The 27,330-nt window shown below is 39.0% G+C and overlaps 1 protein-coding gene across 11 annotated transcripts in view; it reads left to right on the forward strand.

The window, feature by feature from the left end:
- CAMK2D (calcium/calmodulin dependent protein kinase II delta) overlaps window positions 1-27,330 on the forward strand; it is a 462,200-nt gene that overhangs the window by 165,967 nt on the left and 268,903 nt on the right. For 3 of the 11 annotated variants that reach the window (XM_089911562.1, XM_089911561.1, XM_089911565.1), the window contains one exon: window positions 16,240-16,334. In XM_089911562.1, coding sequence (XP_089767688.1) covers window positions 16,240-16,334 — 95 coding nt within the window. The other 8 variants (XM_089911564.1, XM_089911563.1, XM_089911572.1 and 5 more) reach the window with 8 other exon arrangements.

Raw genomic sequence — 27,330 nt, forward strand, 5'->3', positions numbered from 1 at the left:
CTAAGGTGTGACCTTATGAAAGCAAACATCCTGTTAATTGAATCTTGTTTGCCCAGAAGTACACTAGGTATAATAAGCCTTACTTTTTATGATCATTGAAAGGATTAAAAACAATATCTGTAAAGTGGTTAGCAAAGTGTTTGGCACATTGTAGATGCTAAATAAATGATAGTTATTATGGAAGGAATGCAGATAAGTCTGAAAATTTATTTTAGGTCTCATTTTTTAACATGTCCTCATTTTTAATATAGAATATGACTAATGGAAATCATAGGAGACTAGGGAAATGGGCTTGGAGGAGAAGCCTCAGTGGGTGAAACAGTCAGGAGACCATTGCACAAAGACAATAGACTCCCTCTATGATGATGGCATATTAAGTGGGAAGGAATAAATCCTAATGGGTATTTTTAAAACAGATATTTTTAATGTAGAATCTACAGGATGTGATAATGTTGGAAATGGGGAATATAAAGAAAAAAATCAAACACTACTCCAAGGATTGATTTTGAATAAGTGGGGAAATCGTACCATTAACATAAACTGAGACTTTGGAAAGGATATACTTTGGCATCAAAGCATGAAGTGGGATATAAAACTGAGCATCTCTGAAGAGCTACGGGGCTGGGGACCATGATGTGGGAGTTACCTACATGAAGGCAAGAGACAAGGTCTTTGGCAGTGTTATACACTCCAAAGTAGTGGCAAAGGCCTTCGTTTAAACAAAAAGGAAGAAGAACAGGCAGAAAAATGAATAATGAGCAGTGAGAAAACCAGGAGAACTGGAACTGAATAAGTCAAAGAATGACAGTTTTAAGAAAATCTACATGATTGGTTATGTATATTTCTACAGAATGCCATGAAGATGATGTTTGGGTCAAGTTGCCTGGATTTAGTCATTGGGAGTCCTTGGTTATTAGTAGGATCCTCAGAGCGGTAGAGGGACGGAAGCCAGATTGTGCAGACTTCAGCAGGTGGCAGGGTAGCTATTGATAGAACACACGTGAGTATTAATCCTTCCTTACATTTCAGGGGATCACCTGGAATCTGTCTTTGCTAGACTGTTGGAAGAGCCTGGATTGAAGTTCGGGAAGTAGACCTTGGGAATATGCTAAAAAATGAGATGGGCTGAACATTAAGGAAAAGTGTTTCCCTCTAGTCACTGGAATATCTAGTAAAGACTTAGGATTTTATCATTAACTTCTCCCCCTTAACATTTAGTCAGATTTGCAGATAGATCCTAACCTGGATTAGCCCTAAGATTAAATAAGAAACCTAAGTTGAGGAATAAGAGTACCAGAGCCAGGGAGAAGCAAAAACTGAAGACGAGGCCTCCGAGAGAGAGGAAGGATGGGCTCAGCCAAAATTCTGTGGCTACATGAGCGGTATGTTTAGAAAATGAGGGCTTCCCTGGTGGCGCAGTGGTTGAGAGTCCGCCTGCCGAAGCAGGGGACACAGGTTCGTGCCCTGGTCCGGGAAGATACCACATGCCGCGGAGCGGCTGGGCCCGTGAGCCATGGTCGCTGAGCCTGCGTGTCCGGAGCCTGTGCTCCGCAACGGGAGAGGCCACAACAGTGAGAGGCCCGTGTACTGCAAAAGAAAAAAAAAAAAAAAGAAAATGAGTCACCTAGCTCTCTGGAAAAGCAGCTGTTGATTGGTTAATACTATTTGACACTTGGGGATTAGTGTGGTTAAATTAGTGAAGTAGGAAATTCAGCTGGTTTTCCCCTAAAACCAAGTGACTTCTGTAGTTTTTTCACTTGCTCTGTTCCTCCCCTTAAAGAGCAACCAGTCTTAAGGAGCTAAATATTTTCAGAGTTATCCATTTGAAAAATATAAAGTATATCTATGAGTGTCTAGCTGTGGTGTGTAAAATGAGTAAACATATGGAAGATAACAGTGATTAAAAAATACAGGCCCTGGGGTTTAGCTTATCTGGGTTTGATTCCTTACCTTGTCACTCCCTTTGGACACACAGGTCCATTCCGTTTGCTTGTTTGTAAAATGAAAATAATAGAAAAATATCTCAGAGGGTTGTGAGTCACAGTAAGTACTCAATAAATGTTACCTATTAGTATCAGATACTCTGGAGAGTAACTCCAACTGGCCCTTGTTTCTAGTGAGAAATAAAGTTATTTAAACACTTAGTGCCCCAGTTTCTCATTCATAAGATGAAAAGTATCATGTATCTTACATGGTTACTGTGAAACTATGCCATGAAAAGAGTAGTTATTTTATTCCTCCATACTATTTCCCCATCACCAAACAAGGAAACTTTAAGGAAGAAACCTCAGAGTTTATAAATTCTAAACTTTTTTGATTTTGAAGTACACATTCAAATTCCCCAATATATGCAAATTCAAAAGTTTTTTTTTTTATTTCTTCATAGCATTCATTGTTTTTATTACACAAGTAGAATGTGTTCAGTGAGGAAAAATTTGAAAATACTGGGAAAAAATTCATTCATATTCTTACCCCTAAAGATAAAAAGATAAGCACGGTTAAAATTTAGGAGGTTGTCCTTTGAGAATTTCATCTCTCTCTCTCTCTATCTACCTATCCATCCATCCAAACAACCAAACATATCAAACTGGGATTAAACTAAATTTAACTAAACTGGGATTAAAGTAAACTCTTTAGTAACTTGAATTTTTAGTTAACATGGTGTGACGTTTTTCAATGCCAGTACTTTGCTACAGTGTAATTTAATGCAATAATAGCTTCATATATTTCATTGTATGACTATGTGAGTGTTTGTGAAACTACTTCCTGTGTTTACCTTGTTGAGCTCCTCAAAATATCTTCAATCTTTTAATGAAGCACTCTTAACTCATTACAATAGGGAGAACACCACCTTGAGGGGGTCTCGGCAGTGTTTCAGAAAGAGGTAGTCAGAGGTGAGATATTTATAGGATTTGGGGTCTGGCCTGAAGCATTTTAAGGAGTCTTTCAAGAAGGGAAATGGAGAACTGGGCAAAGTTTAAAATTGGTGGATACTGTGAAGTTAGTCTTGACAACTAAACTGATGAGCAAGTTATTTGGCCAGAGGAGAAGATTATTGTCTCTAACAGTTTGATCTGAAGAGTTTTCCTGAAGCAAACAGTAAAGTTATTTACTGATTTATAGTACTGTGTTACCTAGGCAGAGTTTTCCTAAAAACAAAAAATAAAATCTAAGTCATGTTGATATCAATAGTCTACATACAGTTTTATCTAATTCATATTAACACAGATGGTCTTAATTATCAATGTGTTTTTTATTATTTTAGTATCAGTTTTCCCAAATGTATTTTAAATATTTATTTATTTCTATTTTCACCAACACCGCCGTCTAAATCCAAGCCATCACTTTCCTTTACCTTGCCTTTTAAGCTGATCTTTTTATATTGCTAACACTCATCTTCCACAAGGCAGCCAGAATGAACTTTATGACAAGAAAATCACATCCATTCTTAAACCCTTTCAGTTTTTCCATACTGCTCTTCATATAGTTTTTTGTTTGTTTGTTTTTGTGGTATGCGGGCCTCTCACTGTTGTGGCCTCTCCCGTTGCGGAGCACAGGTTCTGGACGCGCAGGCTCAGTGGCCATGGCTCACGGGCCCAGCCGCCCCGCGGCATGTGGGATCTTCCCGGACCGGGGCACGAAACCGTGTCGCCTGCATCGGCAGGCGGACTCTCAACCACTGCGCCACCAGGGAAGCCCTTCATATAGTTTTAAGTTCCCCATGAGAGCCTCTCTGATCTACTCCTACAGCCTTATTCTATTCACGGCACCCTAATCCAGTGGACCTCTTTTGGTGCCTTGAATTTGCCGTGTTCCATCTACTAGAATGCTTTTCCCTGTACTTTCTTTTATCTAGTTAATTCCTACTTATCCTTCAGATCTCATTTTGCTCATCCTTCTCCTACCAAGACAAACATTATACATTCCCATAGCTCCCTATATTCTTCCTTCATATTATTTAATTTTTTTATGAATAATTGATTTAATGCCTATCTCCCCCACTCAAAAGTAAGCCCTATAAAATTAGGGACACTATTTATTTTGTTCTACATTACATCCTCTGCATCCCTGGCCTAATACAGAAACACACGATTTATACAATAAATGTTGCAAAATCGATGGCATAATTTTTCACATTTAAGCTGCAGGAGTGTTTTGTTTTGTTTTCTGTGTACTTTTGATAACTCACCCAGCTTAATTGCCTCCACTTTTAAAAACACCTTTTCACTCTTAATATGAGGGCACATCTTCTTTGTTAAATGAACCAAATAATTGTGAAAAGAAGTGTTGCTCACAAATAAGCTACTAATTGAAGCTCTTTTTTTCTTCACAGATATAATAGAAAAGCATTAAGAATGGGAGGTTTTAGAGAGAAATGTTCTTTGCAGGGGTATTGCTATAGCTTCCAGAAATTCTAAAAATCTGCCCCATTGAAGGGAAACTGTATTTGTGTGTGTGTGTGTGTGTGTGTGTGTGTGTGTAGTAGGAAGTGAGAATGGTGAACTGGTTCTTTTATTTAATTTTTTACCTTGAACAATATAGCTACGTGTTCTGATTGGAGTTGGACCATTCTAAAACAGCTAACTCTCAATTACCACACTAATGGAAATGGGCATGATGTAGAAAAACAAAATATGGTCATAACCCAAATCACTTATTTCCATTCATTGTAATTTTATTCATAAGCTTTGAGTTATAGTAATACTTTATATTTGTGCAGTACTTTAGATTTTAAGAGTTTTTTTACATACTTTGTTTTAGATAGGGTAGACTAACCTACAGAAAAAGACAGGATCCTCAAAACTCAGTTCCCTTAAGAACAGGAAGTTTATTTCTTTGGTCAAGAGCAGGGTTCTGGGTTAGCAGCAGCTCAGCTCTTATGAAGGCTTTCAGGGACCCAGGCTCTGCCATCTTCAACAAGATACTTACAGGACTGCCCTAGGAATTACTGTCGCAGTCATTTAGGAAACATGAAAAACATTAAAGAGCATGCGCAGGGTCTGGAACCTCGAGTGGTACACATCACTTCTGCTCACGATGTCTTTGCCAAGAACATAATCTGGAGGCAGGGAACTTTGGTAAATGTATTCTGCCTATGTGTACAGCTCCACCCCTATTTCTGTAGAAGGAGTATAGTACAGATTTTGGTGGGTAGGTTTAGTCACATGGATTATCTCATTGGGCAAATAGATTTTTAAAACCTCTTCTCTTTCTGCTTCTTGAAAGAATAGGGACTTTCCTGGTGTCACAGTGGTTAAGAATCTGCCTGTTAATGCAGGGGACACGGGTTCGAGCCCTGGTGCGGGAGGATCCCACATATCGCAGAACAACTGAGCCTGTGCACCACAACTACTGAGTCTGCGCTCTAGAGACCACGAGCCACAACTACTGAAGCCCGCGTGCTTAGAGCCCGTGCTCCACAACAAGAGAAGTCACTGCAATGAGAAGCCTGCGCACCGCAACGAAGAGTAGCCCCTGCTCGCCACAACTAGAGAAAAGCCTGAGCAGCAACGAAGACCCAACACAGCCAAAAATAAATTAAATAAAAAAGAGAGAGAATAAATGAGCATGGTAACCAACTTCTGCAAAGCAAATAAGCAGAGAGATAAGAAATATCAGAGGCCTTGATGATTTAGGAAATGAATAAGTAGTATCTGAATAATAAATTATAATAAATTAACCAGACCTGTCATGCAAATAGGACAGAAGTTACTATAATTATACAGGATTGGTTATAATAAACTGAGTAAGAAAGTACATTTCAAAATCTATTCTGAGTCCAGTTTGCCTTGTCTATCTGATACATAGCATATAGGAAATCCTTAGCATTGGCCCCTACATGATGAAAACAGAAATTTCAACTTTTGGCAAAGGTAATTTATTGAAGTTTAAACCATTGATTTTTTGGAAAAAGTTAAGTTTTGAAAATGAAGAGTGTTGGAGTAGACGCTGCCTTCCTCTGAAGTTACATGAATCAAGAGAAGAGTGTCGACTTAAAAAAACTCACCCAACATAAGAGTTGTGAGTTTAAGTTTTATTCAGGGTCTTACCACAGACTGTAGCCCAGGAGATAGCTCTGAGGAACCACTCCAAAGAAATAGGGGAGGAACTAGTATATATGTCATTTTTTTGGCTATGAAATACATGTAATTGAGCATATATCTTGGTAAAAGATTACTGCTAACTACAAAACAGATATGTCAAGTTAATGATTTTAGTACTTTTCTATGTATGAGAAGATGCAACAAGGGAGAAGCATTTTCTGGACCGCAGTAGACTAGTAAGACAGATGATCCAGAGAGTTTTAAGGTTTTTAACAGGGCCTAATGCAGACATAGCACATGAATGGCCTACCAACGAAATCCTTGCCTGATCTAGGAATGAGCCTTCCTAGAGCCATTGGACAAATCAGTCACTAAATACCTCCCAAACCTTGGTTGACTTTATGACCAAAAGGAGGCAAAGGGGATTGTGAACAAAAAAAGAACAAAGAGCCTTGCTCATCAATCACTTATGCAAGGCTTAAATCCCAACCCACTGCAGTGGCCCACTGACAACCCCCCTGAAAGGAATTCAGGATGAAAAACAGAATGAGGTGCTCTGTGCTTTAGATAAACAGGCCACTAGATAGTTATATGCTTATCAGGAAGAATTTCAATGATATCAGATTAATGCAGTTAGGAGATTGTTTCAGCAAACTGGTTAAGAGATGATGATGGTTTGGTCTAGAATGCCAGGGATGAGAAATGAAGTGAAGTGGATAGATAATTCTAGAAATGTTTAGGAATCATGGAGTAGCATGGGGACGAGAGAGATGAGTCCATGAAACTAACCAGGTCCAAACCAGGAAATGCGTGGTAGGGTATATGAAAGATTTGGGGCTTTTTTTTTTTTTTAAGGATATGTGATGAACTAATAATGGTATCTACACTGAGGAGAGACACATTAGATTTCTTTAGTGTAAGTTCACTAAAGAAGGGTGACTTAATGCCTTAATATAAGTGAGAAAAGCTGATGGCTTAAAAGAAGGCATTTGCAGTGGGTATGGCTTGAGGTGTGTGGACTTGTCATTGGCTGTGGGAGGGAAGGGAGAGGGACCGTTACAGGTGACCCTCAAGTCTTGCTGAGATATGGAGGAGGTGCAGATAGAGAGGGAAGCTGGGAGATTAATTTTTAACGTGTTGAATCAGAGGTAGATTCTCTGGGAGGAAACTTCCAATAGGGAGCTGGCAACACAAGTCTGAAGCTCGTGGAGAAATGGGAGCTGGAGGTAAAGATTTCAGTCATTAGCATTTTTGATATCTAGCTGACTTGGTTTTTCCCTTCATCATTCTCTATGTGCCTGAAAGTAAGGAGGGCCTTACTTGACCCCTTGGGAGTTTATGTCCCTTCTTTTCCCCCTCCCCCATAGCTGGTGGTCAATGACTGCCTGGTGAAGGAATGGGGAAGTCCTTGCCTGAAGGGGAAAAAAATCTGGGTGTAATTTACACTCCTGAGCAGCTGGTGAATCAGGCTGTGGTTGGGACTTTGCCTGAAGGCACATGCTGGGTTTTTTTGTTTGAGTTTATTTTGTTTTTCCCCTGCTTCTCCACTTCCTTACCCTTCTCTCTGAGAGCACTGCCACAATAACTCTCTGATCTTGCCTAAGGATCTACACCTGGAGAGGCGAATTTAAGACAGAAAATAATCAAGGTAATGAGAGTTACTAAGGTGGCCCTGGAAAGGTGTGTAAAATAAGAAAAAGAGTCACCTAAGACAGAATCCTGAGAGCAACTATTTACCACAAAGATGGAGAAAAAGAGCCACCAGGAATGAGCCTGAAGAAAAGAGGAGACAGAAATGTGGGCTGGCAGGTGAGGTGCTGTGAGTAGAGAATGCAGCATCAGACAAGGAAACCAACAGAGAGATTCAGGTCAACAGTATGAAACGATACAGAGAGGTCAAGTTATGTAAGGAGTGAAAAGGATCCATTAAATATAGCAACAAAGGGGACTCATTACACCCTATTAAAGATTGGGCATTTTTAATATTTTGGAAGACAAAGACTAATGATAACATCTATTCTTTTTTTTTTTTTTTTTAATAAAAGGTATTTTTGAGCACCTGTTAGGGCACAAGCCCTGTGCTAGTGCTGTGGTGATGGACTGAATGGCAGTTCCTTGCCATGCAGGGGCCAATAGCCTAATTACAGGAGTGATAAGTGTTGCAACAGTAGTAAGTGAAAGTCATAACCCGTGCACAGAGTGACGCCGAAAGCTCGGCCTCTGTACCCTGGTGCCGAATCAAATCTCAGAGACAGGGTTTTGGGTGAAGTAGAAAAGAATAGCTTTATTGCTTTGCCAGGCAAAGGAGGACACAGTGGCTCCTGCCCCAAAAAACTGTGTCCCTGGGAGGGGACCTGGGAGGATTTGATAGGGGAGTTTTATAGCAACAGTTCAAGGGTGGGGTTGCTGATAAGATTAGGATGTGTGTAGGGCCTGCACTCCTCTAATCTGGTCTCAGGTAATATATATATATTTTAAATTAATTAATTAATTTATTGGCTGCATTGGGTGTTCATTGCTGTGCCTGGGCTTTCTCCAGTTGTGGGGAGTGGGGGCTTCTCTTGTTGCAGAACACAGGCTCTAGGCACACAGGCTTCAGTAGTTGTGGCACATGGGCTCAGTAGTTGTGGCACGTGGGCTCAGTAGTTGTGGCGCACATGCTTAGTTGCTCCACGGCATGTGGGATCTTCCCTCAGGCATGTAGGATCTTCCCAGATCACGGTTTGAGCCCATGTCCCCTGCATTGGCAGGCAGATTATTAACCACCGCGTCACCAGGGAAGTCCTTGTCTCAGGTGTTCTTGATGAGTTTCTCTGGTTCCTTTAATGTTGCCTCAGGTGATTTTTGGGCTGCTTCTCCCTTGATTAGCAACTGTTAGAATCTGCCCTTTGGAACTCCCTACAAACAAGAAAATGGGGGACAGAAAGCCTTCTGTGCCCAGGAGCCCCACAGGGTCCTGCTGGGTTTCCAGAGGAATACTCAGCTTCTGCTAATTCGTTTTCTTTGTTAATGACTCCACAATCTTTTACACAATTGCTTCAATTTGTACATCATACTCAATATAATTTCCTGCTACAATTCCTTTAGCAGTGGTAGGTATGTATGTATGTTCATGGAGGATAGTATGCTAACCCGTATACTTGAAAGTAATGGGAAAAGAGCTACTTTTTGATTGGGTGGATATCGTTTATTTTCTTGTTTATTTGCACATTTTTTATTTTGAGTAAAAAAAAAATTCAGCATCTGATGAAGCAAAGAAAACCTTTTCTATTACTGCCTTTTGTTTTATGAATAATTTCTTTTTTTAATAAATTTTTAAATCATTGTGTTCTGAATTCACAGCATTTTAAAATTTATTTTTTATTTTATTTATTTTTGGCTGTGTTGGGTCTTTGTCACTGCGCATGGGCCTTCTCTAGTTGCGGCGAGCAGGGGCTACTCTTCCTTGCGGTGCGCAGGCTTCTCATTGTGGTGGCTTCTCTTGTTGCGGAGCACGGGCTCTAGGCGTGTGGGCTTCAGTAGTTGTGGCTCGTGGGCTCTACAGCACAGGCTCAGTAGTTGTAGTGCACAGGCTTAGTTGCTCCGTGGCATGTGGGGTCTTCCCAGACCTGGGCTCAAACCCGTGTCCCCTGCATTGGCAGGTGGATTCTTAACCACTGCGCCACCAGGGAAGTCCCAACAGTTAATTTCTTCATCTGTAAATTTATCTTGCACAAATGGATGGTGTGGCGAATAGATTATCCACTTACTTGTAGACTGTATTTGTGTCGGGCTCTATGTGGTTAAGTTCCTGTACCTTAGGAAGACTAACTGAAAAAAGCAACAGCAAGTTGCTTTGTTCTCCTTGCCTCTAAAACTGCAGTGAAGAGTGGCTTACAATACAGACCCTGCTAAAATTCTCACAGAAATATACATACTACGGATGGATTCGGCCTTTGGGGGTGCTATGGAGATAGTCATCTCTTCCTTGTTTCTTGTATGTAACTTTGTAGCAAGGGAAATGAGTGACTGTGAATAGCTGTTTTGTTTAAGTATTAGAAATTTATCCCTTCCTAGTGGGACTACTGAAGTCTTGCAATTTTTATCTACAAGAGTTCTATCTTTTATTCTCATGTTGTATTTGTATGTAGTGATCATTTTCAGTGTCTTCTATCTCTTTGCTGTTTGTCAGTTAATGCTATCACAAAAAAGGGATGGGACACATTTAGAGCAAGATTTCTTCCTTGTCTTGGCACTGACATGATTTCACCTGATTGAAGTCCAGTAGTCTAGGTAGTGAAAGGGCTCTGCTTACAACTACTTTTCAAACCAACGGTCGTCCAACCCTAACCCCCCACCCCCGACCCCTTCACCTTTGTTTGCTGTTACTGCCTTTCCCATATTAAAGGGTAAATTTTTAAAGTTGATAAAATTATGAATACTTTGCTTCCGCCTTAGCAAAGTAGAAAGTTAGAAGCAATACACTGAGTGATCTCAATTTTTGTGTGATTAACTAAATCAATTGAGAAACCAAATATGCTGTTTAGAAATTTTTTTTTTCATTTTACACATGAAAAATTCACTTTAAGCCACACTTTTCATTTCCTTACATTGACTTGTGTCTTCACAATGAGCTCTAGTTATTTAAAACCTTTGGCACTGCCTTTTATTTCAGTGTAAAATTTAGTAAGGCCAATATATCTAAAAGACAGAAATTCCTTCTTCCTTTATGGACTCCAATGACAAGAAAATTAGTACTAGATCCTTTTTTCTTGATATCAATTATTTGTGTATTTAAAAAATCCATTTCTGTGCATAAACACTTTTAATCATGGGATACTGTGAGCATCTTGATTGAAAATGATCACCCTTATAGTAAGATGTCTTAATGGTATGTTAATTATCAACTACCAATTTTAATATGAAAATTGTGATTAATCTAAACCCCCAAATAATTAATTTACCCATTAACAAAATTCATCGGGCAGCTATTATGTGCCAGACATTATTCTAGTTGCTAGAAATAGAGCAGTGAACAACATACAATAATTCATGCCCTTGGGGAGCTTGTGTTCTAGTTGGGAAGTATAAACAATTAACAAGAAAAAAATGTATAGTACACTATATGGTAATAGGTATTGAGGGGAAAAATAAAGCAGGGAATGGGACTAGAAATCATGTCTGAGAGAGGTGCAGTCATTGATAGAGTGGGCAGGGAAGACCACCACAGTAAGGTAATATTTGAGAAAATATTGGAGGGAGGTGAAGAAATGAGATAGGATGATAACTAAGAGATGAACATTCTGGGAGGCAGAGAAAAGCAAATGCAAAGTCCCTAAGAAGAAGCATGCTCCAGGAACAACCGAGGCCAGTGTGGTCAGAGGAGGGTGAGCCAGGGCACAAATTGAGGTAAGAAGGCTAATGGAGTAGGGGTAGAGATTCTCTAGGGCCTTATAAGCCATCTTTAGTATTTTGTTTTTAGTCCAATTGAGATGGGGTGAAGCTTTCATAAGATTTTGAGCATAAGCATCGTTTGTTCTGACTGAGGTTTTAAGGGGATCATTCTGGCTGTTTGGGCTGAGGCTTGAATGAAAGGAGGCAGGGCAGAAGCAGGAGACCAGGAAGGAGGCAAGAGATGATAATATGGAATTTCAGTGTAACTTTCAAAGGATTACTGTCTTAAGGAGTCCAAACATCAGAAATAACTGTCAGTTTTTCTTAAATAAGAGAAATATTTTAATTAGTACAAAATATAGATCAGGGAATGGTGCAAATATAGATTAAGCAGTGTTTGCTTAAAAAGTACACATCTATTGTCTAACACATTTATTGTCTAATAATAGGTCAGTATTAAAACTCAGTTTCCTTTATTGTATCACACAATCATCATAACCATTTACAATTATGGGTAGTTTAAATAACAGATAAATACAGTAATTATGTAGGCCTCGTTACTTGAATATTTAAAAAACAATTTTCTTCCCCAGAGTTGTAAAATTCTATATTATCTGTTTTAAGTTTACTTCTGTTTCATTTTTAGATTCACATAAGAATATTAAATTATTACATTATAACTTGGAACCATGTTGCTAAATATTTAAGATATATATTAAAAACCTTTAGCCGAGACTAAATTATTGTTTTTTCAACTTTCTAGCCCAATTATTAATATTTAGACACCTTGTTTCTTTTCTTCATATAGTTTTTGGTATCTTTTCTTGTACACTACATTTTACACAATATTTGCTTTTTATGGTTAGGAATCAAAATATGTACAAAGTCCAATTTTGTTATAAGCGTTAAAAATTGTGATCACTTTGAGAACTTTGGTAAAAACATCAGTTATTGGCAGAATAGCATTCCCCAGATCAGGAAATAAGGGAATTAGGATTATGTGTGACGGTGGGCAAATTCACTAAATAACAGCAGCCTTTGAGAGCAAGAAATAACTCCTTCCAATCTTAGATTCTCTGGACCTCCTATTTACCTTTCATCTTCCAGCTATGGAAATTTGAATCCCTGATGTAATGCTAACGATGCAAATTAGCAATAGAATTGCAGGTTTTTAAAGTCCCCATACAGTAAAACAAAAGGCAGTAATTTGAAAAAGACCATTCACAACTCTTTCGGTTTTGGTCTGCTTCTAAGTTTGCAATTGCATAGTTTATTAAAGACAGAGGACTGGAAGGAAGGCCCACGGGTCGTTTTAGCACTCAGCAAGTCTCCTATTTTAAATGTAATGGATAATTTTTTTCCTCGTATTTACTGTGAACAATGACAGATATGCTAATAAACAGCACGTGTTCTTGAACTATAAAGTGATTTTTCACATAGCCATTTACGGAGTATACTCAGGTGCCACAGTCCCACCAGATCTTTGAGCATACAAGCAAAGCACGCACGACCTCGCCTTTTCCTTTTTCCTTTTGCAAAGCGAAAGGCGCTAGACCTGTTCACGTGATGCGAGTGACGTCAGACCCTACCAGGTCGCGTGACCGACACCCAACCTTCCCACTACCCCGCCCCCAAGCAGGAAATCTCGCGAGAAACCGTCTTACTATCAGAACTCACTGAGGTTACAGGGGAGTTTACTCTGTAGGGAAGGTGTGGCCCCCGTGGCGGAGTTTTTGCTTTCATTCTGTTAACATTCATGGCCGAAGCAAAGGCCTTTGGGGATTGCTAGAGTCTGAGCAACCCAATCTAGAAAACGGCGGGGGGACGTGGAGAGTGAGGTGGCAGTCATATCAGAAGTGAAACGTGGCACGGCGGGCGTCGCCCCTCGCCGAAGAGGCTGCGGGGGAGGGAGGAACCCCGTGCTGGGCTCCTAGAAGCAGGCGGCGTGGCTTCTGCTGGGTGGGCCCGAGCATCACCGGGAGGTGTGGGAGGCTGGGACCCTTCTCTGGAAACAGTCGACTACCCACATCCGGCCCCCGCTGTGTCAACACGGAGCCGCGCCCAGATGAAGCGCCTGCACCCCTCGCCCCTCTACCTAAGGCACCGCAGCTTGCGCGCCGGCGGGGGTCGGTCCCTAGAGCCCGGCGCCCACAACCCGGCTGGGGGCCTCTGCGACCCCCGGCAGCAGCCCTCGGCAGTCCACGAGTTACCCCACGTATTCCCGCTAACTCAGCCCCACATTTAGGCAGGAGCCTAATTGCGTGTTTAACTGTAATTTTGACGTCTCGCCTCATTCACCTAAACCCTCTCCCGGTTTCTGCCCCGCACGTCCTCCACCCACCTGGTCTCTCCCTAGACAGCTCTGCGCGTGTGTGAGGCTCGGGGAGGGAGGAAAGGAGGGTGGGAAAGGGACAGTGTTAGAGTCGCTAGCAGGAGGTGTGGGACCAGCAAGAGGAGGCTTCGTGAGGGAGGGGGTGCTGCCAGGCGCCGGGGAGGAGGCGGAGGCCTGGGGACAGCAGACGAGGTTTCGCCCGAGCCCAGCGCTTTTTCTTCCGCCGCGCAGTCTCGGAGCGGCGTGGGCTCGTGGGGAGCGCGAGGCGGCCGAGGTGCCCGCGGTTGGGAGGCCGGCCCTGGCGCACCCCGCGCCTGCTGACAGCTGCAGCTGGGCTCGAGCTGTCCGCTCCCGGCTCCGCGGCCTCCGCCCCCTCGGGCTCCCTCCCCTCCGCCTCTACCCCTCCTGCTCCGGTGCGGATCATTTCGCAACTGCTCGCCTCTCGCCCCGTGCCCGGCTGTTTTTCCATTTCCCGGTCCCTCTTCTTGAGTACTTTGCCCCTGCATTTGAGGAGAGGGGCTGGAAAGGGGGCGGGTGGAACGACCGGAGGAGAAGAAGGAAGCGAGGCCCGGAGGAGGAGGAGAAGGAGGAGGATCGGCGGACCGTAGGGAGGAGACCCCACGCCACCCTTTCTGGTCATCTCCCCTCCCGCCCCGCCCCTGCGCATACTCCCTCGCCGGCGAGCTACTTTCGGACGAGGAAAGTGAGGGCGGCCCTGGGTGACAGCGCCGCGGGACTAGTCCTGGGGAAGCCGCGCGTCTGCTCGCGTCTTGTCCGCCGCGCTCCCAGCCAGGGGTACAGCCCGGACCCAGGATGGCTTCGACTACAACCTGTACCAGGTTCACGGACGAGTATCAGCTTTTCGAGGAGCTCGGAAAGTAAGCGCCTTTGCCGGGCACCCTCACGTCCCATTTCCAGCAGAGGGCGGGTCGCGTTACCCCCGACCCACCGGCCTCCCGCGTGGGGCGAGGGAATTTGGGAGACGGGAGGAGAGGGAGGGGGGCCCCTGGTGTGTCAGCTCGGAGGAAGGTGCTGTGTTAGTAAGAGGAGGGGACAAAGAAGGGGCAAGACCTTCCACCCCGGCTGTGGCCCATTCCGATAATCCTCAGCCCACCTTCTCCCGCTCCCCCCACCTTTCTGCACCAGAGACTTGGTGGATTTACGATCCCTGCAGTTGTAGCTGTCATCCTGAGAAGTGTGCGAGCGTGTGTCTGTGTGTATGGAGAGGAAACAAGAACCCATGTAAAATGCAACATAGATCATGTTTTCTGTAAATAGAGATGCCGCCTGCTTCGCAGGCGTGTCGGCCGTACGACCCACGTACGGATGAGAACTCGCTGCCACAGACGGTGCCATATTTATTGATGCCGAAAGTTCAACTTGGCGTAGAGTCTATTTCGCGTCCAGTAGTTGTTCTGTCCAGGAAAAGGGCCACCCCAAGGGACTCGAACCCCTGTCCCATATCCACGATTATTCTTTGCACTAGATTACTCGCTCATCATCATCCTTCCTAGGATTTACGTGTACATCTTCGCATTCTCTGGGAGGATTTATTTATACAGGCAGCGGAAAAGCCCTTTGGTGACCGGGACAGAGCTTCCCAAGGGTAGCCCATCGTTGTGTACAACGACCTCCTACACCTGACGGGCAGAACTATTGTACTTGGTGATGTTAAGGAAGGGGACAGGAGACCTACTGAGAACCTGTGCAAAGAATCTAGAGGCCGAGCCGCGAACGTTAATTTATGTAGCATCAAACCCAAACCCAAATCCTCTGTCGCTAGTTTCGAACATTGCTTAAGGAAGGGGCGCGTTTATGTGTGTGTTGTTGTTTTATACAGTTGAATTAAAGGACATGTAAATATCTTTTAAATGTAATGAAAATCATATCCTTATATATTTATGTTGTCTGCTGTTAAAACATGGAGAATATGTCGGAAGAGCAGCTTAATTCAAATCTCTCCCCTCCCCCAGCCCAAAACAGGGCACAGAGAAATCACCATAGCAGGATTTGTTAAACCCCACTCAAGTGTTCCTAAGACTTATTTTAATGAAAACAATCACCATATTTACTTACTTGGAGCCACATTAATTTTATTTTTTCCTACTAAAATAAATAGGCAGCAGATTTTTTGCTGCTCCGTCTCAGCTCTGCTCTTTGCAGGGTTTCTTCTCAGAGCATTTGGTGCTGTGTTAGCGTGAAGTGTAAAATGTTTTCAAATTTCATGTGCAAACAAGAGCCGTCGTAATTGGCAGTTCTTTTCATTTTGTTGATTAATAATGTGTGCTCCCAGTTAATGAAATCTAATTTTATTTTTCAACATTAAAGAGGGTCTCAGTTTCCAGGAAGAACGGTTCGTTTTCTGGATATTACTTTATGGTATACTGATATTTGACAGTTCACTAAGTTCAATAAAAATGCTCAGATGTGTGTTTTTAATAGAATATCAGAGCTGATTATATTGATGACCTGCTAATTATTGGTTTTCAGGGGGGCATTCTCAGTGGTGAGAAGATGTATGAAAATCCCTACTGGACAAGAATATGCTGCCAAAATTATCAACACCAAAAAGCTTTCTGCTAGGGGTGGGTATTTTCAATCACATATATATGTTACTTGTGTATTTGTCATGTTGGTTGTTTGTTCTGTTGTATGTTGGTTCTGTTGTATGTAAATATGTCATTTAGTTATAATTGTAGCCTTAGGTATCATATGACATTTTGTGATTATTTCCTTCCTGAATGCCTCTTGGTCTGTACAGTTTAAAAATAAATGACCAAATACAATTGTTATTTGATAAATTGTTATTAAAATGCTATCTGTCCTGTGAGTAGTAGCATAAATAACTATTTTAAAGCAAATAAATGTCACTAAGTGCATTTTGCCTTTAGCTCCCCTGTGAAATAACTTTCAGAAAAACCCTGGAATGGAAAAATGTAAGTCTCACAACTGTCATTATTCCCTTTTGCTTTTGAGAGGAAAAATGGGTCATAACTCAGCTGAATCATATATTTCAATTGTAGTTACACTTGAACTTAATTCTTCAAGGTATATTTAACAGTAATGGCGTTGGGAGGAAAATTTTGTGGTTGCTATATTCTAGGAAATTCAGCTTGATTTTGATGTTTCTGTGTGCAGTTCAGACCTTTACTGGATCGTCTGCAGTAAGGCTTCTCACTCATGTAATGTATTTTACACATGCTTTATAACCACAAAGGTAATTCGTACTCATAAAATAGCTGTTGACATAAGCAAAAAACTCGGAGGGGCCTCATTGCATTCTTTTTATTTTGTTGAACTCATGCAAAAGTACTTATACTGAAAGGGTAAGCATTCCAATTATTGTGAGCACATGTCTAAGGTGTTTCCATGGGAATTTATGGCTTGATGAAATAAAAATGAAATTAAAATGAACAAAATGCCATAGTGTAGGTCCATTACAGTGACCTGGTTTATTTTAAGTAACGAGAGAAAAAATTCCATTAGGGTTACTTTTCCTTTAATTTGTCTTCTAAAAAGTGTTGCTTTCTAGAGTGTCCTGGTATCATTGTGTCTGTCTCTGCCATGATTTTTTTTTTCTCTTTATTGCAGATTCTACTTTTAACGTGTACTTTAGATTTAGGTTGACATTTCAGTTTATTCATTTAAATGGGATTTTGTTGTGATTTCCTTCACCTGATTTTAATGAGTCTGAGGACGGTCTGTCTACCTGTTAAAGTAACCCGCACCATAGATTCAGGACATGAGAACTAACGAGAAGCACGTTATGCTCAATTATGTTCCCTTTCCCCACTTCTCTCTCCTCCACAGAACATCTTTAATGGTAAAGGAGCTGCTAGACTGTAAATGACATTTTAGTGTTAAAAAGAAAAAAGAAAAAGAAAAAGGAAAAAGTGTAGTCAGATTTTTTTTCGGTGCTTATATAATTTCTTCCTGTGTGCTAGGTACTTTTGGCAGGAGTGGGGTATCAGTTCTTTTGGAGGCGTTACAACACCTATCCCATATCTTTCAGTGGCTTTAAATTTTCTCTCAAAATAAATCAGTCTTGTGCTTCATGTTTACTAATTTCTTAGTTAGACTCATCCCTTTTCATCTACCGCAGTTCATACTACCTACACCAGGGTGGCAAATACGCCTGTCTCTGCTCACATACATTTTATTTTACTTTCTTTTGCCTCGAATGGGTGGAGGATAAGTCTTCTCTAGCCTGATGGGACTCCTTCTCCCTGCTACTCTGCTGATGTTTCTCACCTGCTCATACTCTGCCTTAGAGAACAATCTACTCCAAAGCCACCTTGCCCCTTCTGGATTTAATGATCCTTATTGTTCAGATTACATTTAGGGAAAGTAGTTAGGGTGAAGGGCTAACATGCATGCTTCTTGTTCTCCCTTTGCAATTTTCTTTTCTTGTGACTTTGGGCAAGTTTCTTAACCTACTGAAGAATGAGGTGAAGAAGAAGGTGTGGGAACTAGATGCCCTGGATTTAAATTATGATCCCCCTACCTATTATTTGTGTGATCTTGGGCAGTTTACGTATTTTCTATGAGCCTCAGTTTTCTCATCTGTAAAATCAAATAATAATTTAACCCTCTTATAGGGTTTTTGTGACAAGTAAGTGAATTAATGCAGTATAGAACAATGCCTGCTATGTAATATGCATTAGGTGAATATTGGCTGCTATTACCTCATTGGGTTGTTGTAAGGATCAAAGGAAATTGTTGTGTGACAGAACTTGAAAATCATAAATCCAGTGGCAGCCTTGATTTAGCTGTGAGAACCCGGTTTGAATCTTGGTTCTACTACTTAGTGTACTTAGTATTGTAGATTTGGTTCGCTCACTTAACTTTTCTTGGTCTCAGGTGATTCTTCAGTAAAATGGGGGAAAAAAATCCCTATATGGTATTAATGGGCTGTTTTGAGGATTCAGTGAATTTTATGAGAACTACTTCTTAAAAAGTGCAAAGTGCTGTGTCAATTTTACTTATTACTGCTCACCTATAAAATACTGTCGTACTTTTCCTTCAAAATGTTCAATTTATTTTATATTGTCACACCAATTAGAGTTGTTTATAGAATATTTATACCTTTGAATGTATACATTTGTTAAACCTATACTGATAGTAAGCTATAAACTCTTAATGGGAGAATACCATGCTTTCATTTTTTAGTATCACATTCTACAGCATTGAGGACATAGTAGGGGGGGCTCAGTGCAGAGTGACTCGTAACAAATGTGGCTATTAAATGGTGTGTAAAGGAGTTAGATACCTAGTTCATTCCTAAGAACAAGCAAATACTGGATGTAAAGAAGTCTGTAAGGTAGTATACTAAGAGCAAGTGCTTAAAAATATGAATTCTCCTTTCAAATCACTCCCTTCCCAGAAGATAATGATCCTAAAAAACTTCTTTTGCAGAAAAAAATTTAAAGTAATTTCCTTAAAGGGAAATGTAGAATGAAATGCGAAACAGCATTTTTTCACCTCAAGGTAATGACTTTTTTTTTTTTTTGATTGCATATGGCAGTTTTTGTGGATCATGGAACTTTTTCTGCAAATTTTTGTTTGTATTATTAGAAATGCCATACCTCTGTAAATCCAAGTTTTAAGCCTATTTGTTTTAAAGACTAAGCAGGTCCTTCAACTCCATTAAATAATGTTCTTTAAATGTAACATTACAACTGAAAAAGAAAGGCCATTGTCAGTACATCTAAGAGCATGAGGGAATTGCCAAAACTTTGGCTACATTCCTGCACAAATTTGCACCTCCAGCTATACTGTCACCCATGTATTTTTCTGTGCCTAGATTTTAATGGATTTCCAGCAGACAGTTTCAGTTGCATTTCCTCTCAGCTGTTAGTCACACACAGCATATTTGGGAGACTCAGAGTCTGTTGAAGAATTTCTTTCCTTTTGCGTTAACACGTGCATGCAAAGAGCATTCATACTCTTTGCATGCACTCTGTTCGTACGTTCATACGGTACTGATCACATAGATGAGTACATTCATATATAATTTGGCTTGTTTTTAAAATAAAAAATAGTGTAGAAATGTTTCAGTCATCTGATATTTTACATGTAATTTCTGTCCTCTAAAATTTTTTTTGTTAGCTAGGAATAGAAGGTGTGCTTAGTAAATGGTAGATAGTGATAATAGAATTTTCTCATATTATTACCATGACAAGTAGAAATTATATCATTTTGATAAATTAGGTTAGTACTTAACAAATGCTAGTTTGCCCTTCTCTTTTGATATTTTGTCTATTTTGACATTTTTATAACTGTAAGGTACTGTCAGATTATGTAAAGTCCATGAAGGACTGTGATTGCAGTTCAGAATCCAGTGGACTGATGGTTCTGGTGGCAGATGTCTTTGGAAACAGTGCATGTGACTTATTTCACATTTTAAAGCCTCCTTGTGGTAAAAGATTTTTGTATGTTTTTGATCATTAGAAACCACTTCTTATTACATAGAGTCTGTGATATACCATAAGTCATTGTTTTGTAAAATATTATAAATCACAATAGAAACTTGAAATAATATATGCTATTACAAGTATATTTTACCTCTATCGCTAAAGTTAAAATGGGGTATCATTTTATATTTCTGTAAAACTTCAGATATAATGCAAGTAAACTTTGATTTTGCTAGTTTTGTTAATTCCTAGATTGGTATTACTAGACCATGAATCAGGACTTTATAAACTGTTTTGACCATGTACAGAAAATTAGGTCTCAGCTGTGAAATCTGAATATTGCATGTATGTCCCTAAGTAGTCTTATTTATGTTATAATAGGGATGTCAGTAACTAACTCTTGCTACACTGTTTTCTTTTTTTGGCATCCAGGCAGTCAAGAAATTACTGTAATTTCTCAACCTCGTGGTTACTTGTCTTGAATTGGAAGTAGAACTGAGACGATATAGGTGAATCAAGTTGTTCTGATTATACATTATTGATTTGGCAATTTAGAACTAATTGGGCAAATGATACTAACTTTTGAAAAGTTTCTTGGCTCAAACAATATTTTCAGAAAAAATTAGTAAATCATTTGATTTTTGTACATGGAATCTCTACAACTCTTCAATTATTGAGACCCAAAGTGGCATGTATCATCCTTATCATTTTAGTGTCCTTTGATTATGTTTAGTTGTATTTACATTTACATAGACTTTAATATTAAGTATTTATTTTTCTCTTTTGGTGAATAAAAATATTATTGATATTCAAAAGTAGGAGATAGAAAATAAACATGTATATCTGTATTTCCAGGAAATAATGAAAATACTTTAAGTATTCCAGCATCATTAAATAAGGCAAACTTAGGGAATGTGGTTGTCAAGTGCTTCACTGTGATGGTTAATAACTCGTATAACCTCTACCTGACTGATCATTCAGTAGGAATTGAACACCCTGAGAACCTTGATTGTTTATACATTTAGATTAACACTTTTCATTTCCATTGAAATATTGAATCAATTCAATATAAAAACTAAAATTTAGTAATTACTTTTTATGAGTTTTTTCAATGTTAACAATCATGAATTACTATAAAGCACATAGTAGGATTTTCTTGGACATTTAACTTCTTTTGTTAACTCAAAGTTTAATTTTTAAGTCTTTTCCTTGGGCTCATACTGAGGTAGGCCAACTCCTAGTGTCTCTAGGGCTGGTCAGTATTTTTTTTAAAAGTAAATACTCATTTATTGGGGTATAATGAGTAGAGTTTTTTTTTAAATAAATTATTGGCAATTGGTTAATGATTGTTTACATGGAAGGCTATTTTAAAGCTTTTAAATTATAGTAGTATCATTTAGTAAATTGTACTGCGATATATTAAATGGAGGCTTAGCAAAATATTTTTACTCTAAAATGTAATACCTTTGCAATTTATATTTTATACTGCTTTATAGATTACTAAGCACATTCAGAAAGATGACCTCATTTTATGTTTTTCTTTGATAAATATTTAATGATTAAAATTATTAAACTTTACATATCTACACAAATAGAGAGCACAGAAGACATAAATGGTGGTATAAGTCTAGCATGAATAAAGTGCCGTGGATTTTCAAAGGAGGGAAAGGTTATTTCTGCCTAGGGAAGTGAAGGAAGGCTTTTATATAATATGGATTTAAATAAATATTTAAAACCATAATGCAGATGGGGCTCAAGTACCAAAGTCTAAATAAACAATTTGGAGAGAGTGTTCAAAATAGTTTAGATATCTGATTATAATGAAAAATTTATTTTATTCATATGGTATGTTTATTGTGACTATTAGTAAGACGTTATTTTTGTAGTAGGAAATTTTTTAGGTGACAAAATTCTTATGATTCCAGTTAAAGTAGATATCACAATACTAAGGTGAATTCATAGACCTTTCATCTGCCATAACCTGTCTCTTACTCTAGGATGGGAAAACTGGTAGGTTTGGAGGGGAGAGAGCACAGCTCTGTTTGTTGTTAGGTTTTGATTTTAAATATCAACTATTATAATTATACAGTCACAGAACAACATCATCATTGACTTTTTTTAGTTAGGTGAACCCTTTTTAATACTACAATCTCCTTTTAAGACACTTTATTTAATCCACACTGCAGCATTCAGATAGACAACGTTATCTCCATTTTTAAATAGTTACTAAGAGCCTCAGTGTTAGCAAATGTTAGAATCAAGAATTTCAACCCAGTTTTCTCTGGCTCTAAAGCCTGGATCTTTTCTATCATCACATCCCATTGATTGCTGTTACAGAGAACTTATCTTAACCTTTCTGTACTGATCTGTATGTGCTTGACTCATCTCCCCTCTAAACTTCAGGTTCCTTTATAAAAAGAACTATGCCTTATATACATCTTTATATTCCCAGTGCAATGTATGGAACTGAGTATTTATTGGAAAATATATTTGGGGTTCCAACTTGTGAGAGAAGATAGTGTTTTAATTGCTGCAGTAACATAAGATCAAAATGAAGTTTCAGAAGGCCTCACCATGCTCTTTTGTGAAAGAAAAACAATGTAGTGAAAAATCTTTTTAAAATGGTAGGAAAGGGGGCTTCCCTGGTGACGCAGTGGTTGAGAGTCTGCCTGCCAATGCAGGGGACATGGGTTCGAGCCCTGGTCTGGGAAGATCCCACATGCAGCAGAGCAACTAGGCCCGTGAACCACAACTACTGAGCCTGCGCGTCTGGAGCCTGTGCTCCGCAACAAGAGAGGCTGCGATAGTGAGAGGCCTGCGCACCGCGATGAAGAGTGGCCCCCACTTGCCACAACTGGAGAAAGCCCTCGCACAGAAACGAAGACCCAACACAGCCCCCCCCCAAAAATGTAGGAAAATAATTACAGAAGAATGAAATATTTTGGTGAACTTAATTTATTAACTGATTAACATAAGGTTCCTAGGATTACTTCTTCTAAATGATTTACTTAAAAACTCAGCTCTTAGCCAAAGCTCAGAGAAACCTGCTTAGAAAGGCATTCTCCTCTACCTCATCTTGTTAGACCAGTGAAGAATGGAAGACAAATGTGTGTTTCGTTGTTTCTTCTTGGACAGCACTGTTGTATGTGTCAAATTCATACAGAAGTATGGCAACTGAAAGAAAAATACAAACTTAAGTTTTTTATTTGTTGGAAAAATAACTCGTGGGTATAGCAAGTAGTATAAAGATATATATATAATATTGTTATGTAATATTTATATACAGTTAATTGTTCTACCTAAGGTTCTTTACTTTTTGTTAGATTGCACAGGGATTAAAAAAAATTGTTACATAAAATTTGATATATGCAATTATGCATATTTAATTATAAAACAGTAATCAAGCACCTAGTAAACCTCCACCCAACTTAATAATTAGAACATTCCCTTTACTTTTGAAGCTCCTTGTGTGTTCTTGCTGATTCCCATCCCTTGCCTCATTCTAAGAGTTAATCACTACCCCTAACTTTTTTGGGAGAGCTACCTCTTTTATTTCCCTATACTCTGGGACTTTTTAATTAACTGGTTGATCTTAGTCGATGAATCAGGTGCCAATGGAAAAACTATGCACTTATTATCTAGGTAAATTGTATTTTATTTTGAGTTGTATGTGTTTGAATCATGGAATAAACTGCATTAATTCTCATATATTAGTATATAATCTTACCCTTTCCCTTAAGGCTAGAGAAGGCTTAAATTACTTGGAATTTTTTTAGTAACAAGAAATTCCTTTTGAAGAAATTTCATTTATGATGATGTGTACATATTGAAATCAGTAAGAGTAAGCTGTATAAAACTTATTAAAGGTAAATGTAGTAAGTGAAAATTAATCAGATTTTTATTCTATCTTTTAGGGAAGTTATAGAGAGTTGAGGTATGCCACATTATGACATTAGTGTTTAAATTAAAATTTGATGTTTTGGTAAAGAAATACTTTTGCAATTTTTGGAGGCTGTGTTATAGATAACTTAAATTTCTGCTGAAGTGTATTCACTAGTAATCCAGGCCCAAACTCTCCATGTGCCCAGTGGACTCGCCGATTTTCCCCTTCTGTGAATGGCACCATAATTTCCCCAGGCTCTCAAGAAGGCTTAATTCCTTTCTTTTCCTTAACCAGTCTTCCCCTTAACCTGTCTCAACTCCTTTTCCTTCTCTTCTTTCTCACCATTCTAATTTGAGCTTTCTTTTCCTCTTCATTCAGCTCTTTTAAATAGCTTCTTACACAGGTTTTCCAGCTGATAGTTGCAACATTTTTTATTCATTTAGTCACCTCATCATTAGACCTCTAAGTAACCCACTGTGCTGAGCATTTGATCAGATCTAGAGATGGACGTGAAAGGTAGAGATTCTGCCCTCAGGTATTTCATGGTCTATTAATGTGGATGCTGGCCTGGTAAATACAGTATATGGAGCTTTTAAGGGCTGTAATAGAGGTATTCACAGGGCCTTCAACGGAGATACGGTTGGAGGTGGTTGGTATCACAGATTTCACGAAGAGATTTATGCGTGAGAGTGTGTTTAGAATGATAAGTGAGCCTGTTAGAAAAAAAAGGAGAAATGGTTGGCCAGGCAAAGTAAAGCAGCATGTCCAAAGGAAGGGAAAATGTCCGGCTCCACCCTGCAGGTGGAATGAGTACACCTAGTACTGTTGAACTCCTCTCTCCTTTAAGACCCAGTTCAGGTGCTGCTTCCTCCAGGAAGCCATCCCTGACTTCCTCTCTGCCCCTCCTTCCCTTCTCTAGCCAGATGTGATGATTTTTCTCGTCCTTTGAGTACCTTTTTCATGTTTCTTTAGGAGCTTGTCACATCTCTCCCCTTGTATTGCAGTTGTTTATGTTGTAGCTTTCAAGCATCTTGTGGACATTTTTAAACTTATCTTTGAATTTGTGCCTGGCACAGTAATTACAATATTGCGTATACTTGTCAATGTTTGTTGCATGAATGGACAAATGAATGCGTGAGCAAATAAGATTCTGTCTTTTGAAATAGACCTCTGATTAACAGAGTCCTATGACAGATAAAATAAATGAAAATTGAGCTAAAGTTTCATGTCAGGTGGCATTCACTAACTGAATAAATTAATTCTCAATTATTCACAATTCCCTAATTATTCCATTAGCTTTCAGATGACAGGTTATTCATTGGAAAGAATTTTGTATAATTCAGTAAATTTTTGAGCAACTATGTACAAGTTCTCATTGCTTTTTTTTTTTTAAACCATGTAATGTAAAGTGGCTCAATAATAAGGGGTGACATTTTCATTGTGTGTCCATCAGTATCACTTCAGTAATGTCAGATTCATGTCATCATTAAATTTTTAAAACATGATTGGATTTTAAAATTTTTGATCCATTCTCCAGAGGTGGTTACTTTTTCACTTAGCTTTTAACAAAGCTCACTTTAAAAAGCGTTTTGGTGATACTTTATAGAGTTTTGGATACACAAATCATGGATATTATTTGCTTAGAGTAATTATTTGATTTTTTAGTAAAGGCAGTTAGAGGCCAGCTGTTATAATTGCTGTGTCTGTCAATTCTGAAACTTGGTGGAAGGACTAGGAAGTGTACTTGTTTCAATATTGGAAAACAACACATATTTTAGAGCACTTATTTGTGTTTCCTCTTCAAGGAACTTTTCTTGTGTGATATGTTACAGGAAATTGGGGATTTCACAATTCTATAACTTTACAGTGTATATCATATATATATTTTAGAAAATATGCTCTTTTCATAAAAGCGTTTCAATCATATTTTAAAATGGCAATTTAAAGGCCAGATGTGGCAGAAGTGATTTGTGAAATTAGTTCAGCTGAACATTCTGGCCATTTTGTAGAAACTTTATTTATGATGAATCTTTTATTATTTTAGTAAAGCAAATTGTATATGCTTTTTTTTCCGTTGCGGAGCACAGGCTCCGGACGCACAGGCTCAGCGGCCATGGCTCACGGGCCTAGCCGCTCCGCGGCATGTGGGATCTTCCCGGACCGGGGCACGAACCCGTGTCCCCTGCATCAGCAGGCGGACTCTCAACCACTGCACCACCAGGGAAGCCCAGTGTATATGCTTTTATATTAAAGATTATATATATATTCATATTTGTTACAGAGAGAAATGTATACTTTGGACATACCTCTGAAATACTTTTCAAATTACTTATTACCAACTTGGATAAAAACACTTAAAAATTATATAAAAATATATTCTAAATACAGAATCGGGGAAGTACAGAAAAATAGAAAGAGGAAGACACATTCAAAGTTGTTACCCCAAACAATCACTGTTACTATTTTGTTTTCTTTCCTTTTTTCTTCTTAATTTGTCAGAATACTAGACTAAAATACACAATTTTGTGTCCTGCTTTTTTGCTTAATATTATAAAATTTCCCTGTGACTACAAATCCTTTGAATTACACTTCGCTAAGTAAAACATAAGTTTTAGTATTGCTAGTTTTTTAAAAAAAATTTGTTCTTTGCTATGGTAAATGATATGATAGTAAACATTGTTTTGTAAAACTTTTTCATATTTCTAATTCTTAGGGGATATTCATAAAGGAGAATTAATGGGTTAGAGGATTGAATTATCAAAATTCTTGATAAATGTTGCCAGATTGCATTATGCAAATGTTGTACATTTCCACCAGTAACATTTAAGTATGCTAGTAAAACTGAATTTTGGGAAGCATGATTCTAAATTTCAATTTCAATTTAACAAAAGAACAGTTACCTTGTTCCACACCCTCTGCTAGATAAACAAAAGTACAAAGATAAGGTCCTTCATTTCAAGGTGAAATAGATGTGGAGTGAAGTATATTACCAGGCAGGTTGATAAGTGTCACAATCGAAGTATATTATCAGGCAGGTTGATGAGTGTCACAATGGAAATATTTACTCATTCTGGGGTATAAGAAGGTAACTGGGTTGTTGAAAGGTAAGGGAAAACTTACTAGAGGAGCTGATCTCGGAACTGGGTTTTGAAAATGACCACTTTTGAATTTAAAGATGGATAGAAAAGATATAATAGGATATTATTTTAAAAATTAATGAGAAGCAAAGAAATCACTAAGTGCCAATAAAAAGTGAACTGGAAAGTATATAAGTATTTTTTAACC

This window comes from Delphinapterus leucas, chromosome 5, assembly GCF_059928025.1.
Source record: "Delphinapterus leucas isolate spDelLeu-1000000601 "Yukka" chromosome 5, BTC_Dleu_Yukka2, whole genome shotgun sequence".
Lineage (NCBI taxonomy): Eukaryota > Metazoa > Chordata > Mammalia > Artiodactyla > Monodontidae > Delphinapterus > Delphinapterus leucas.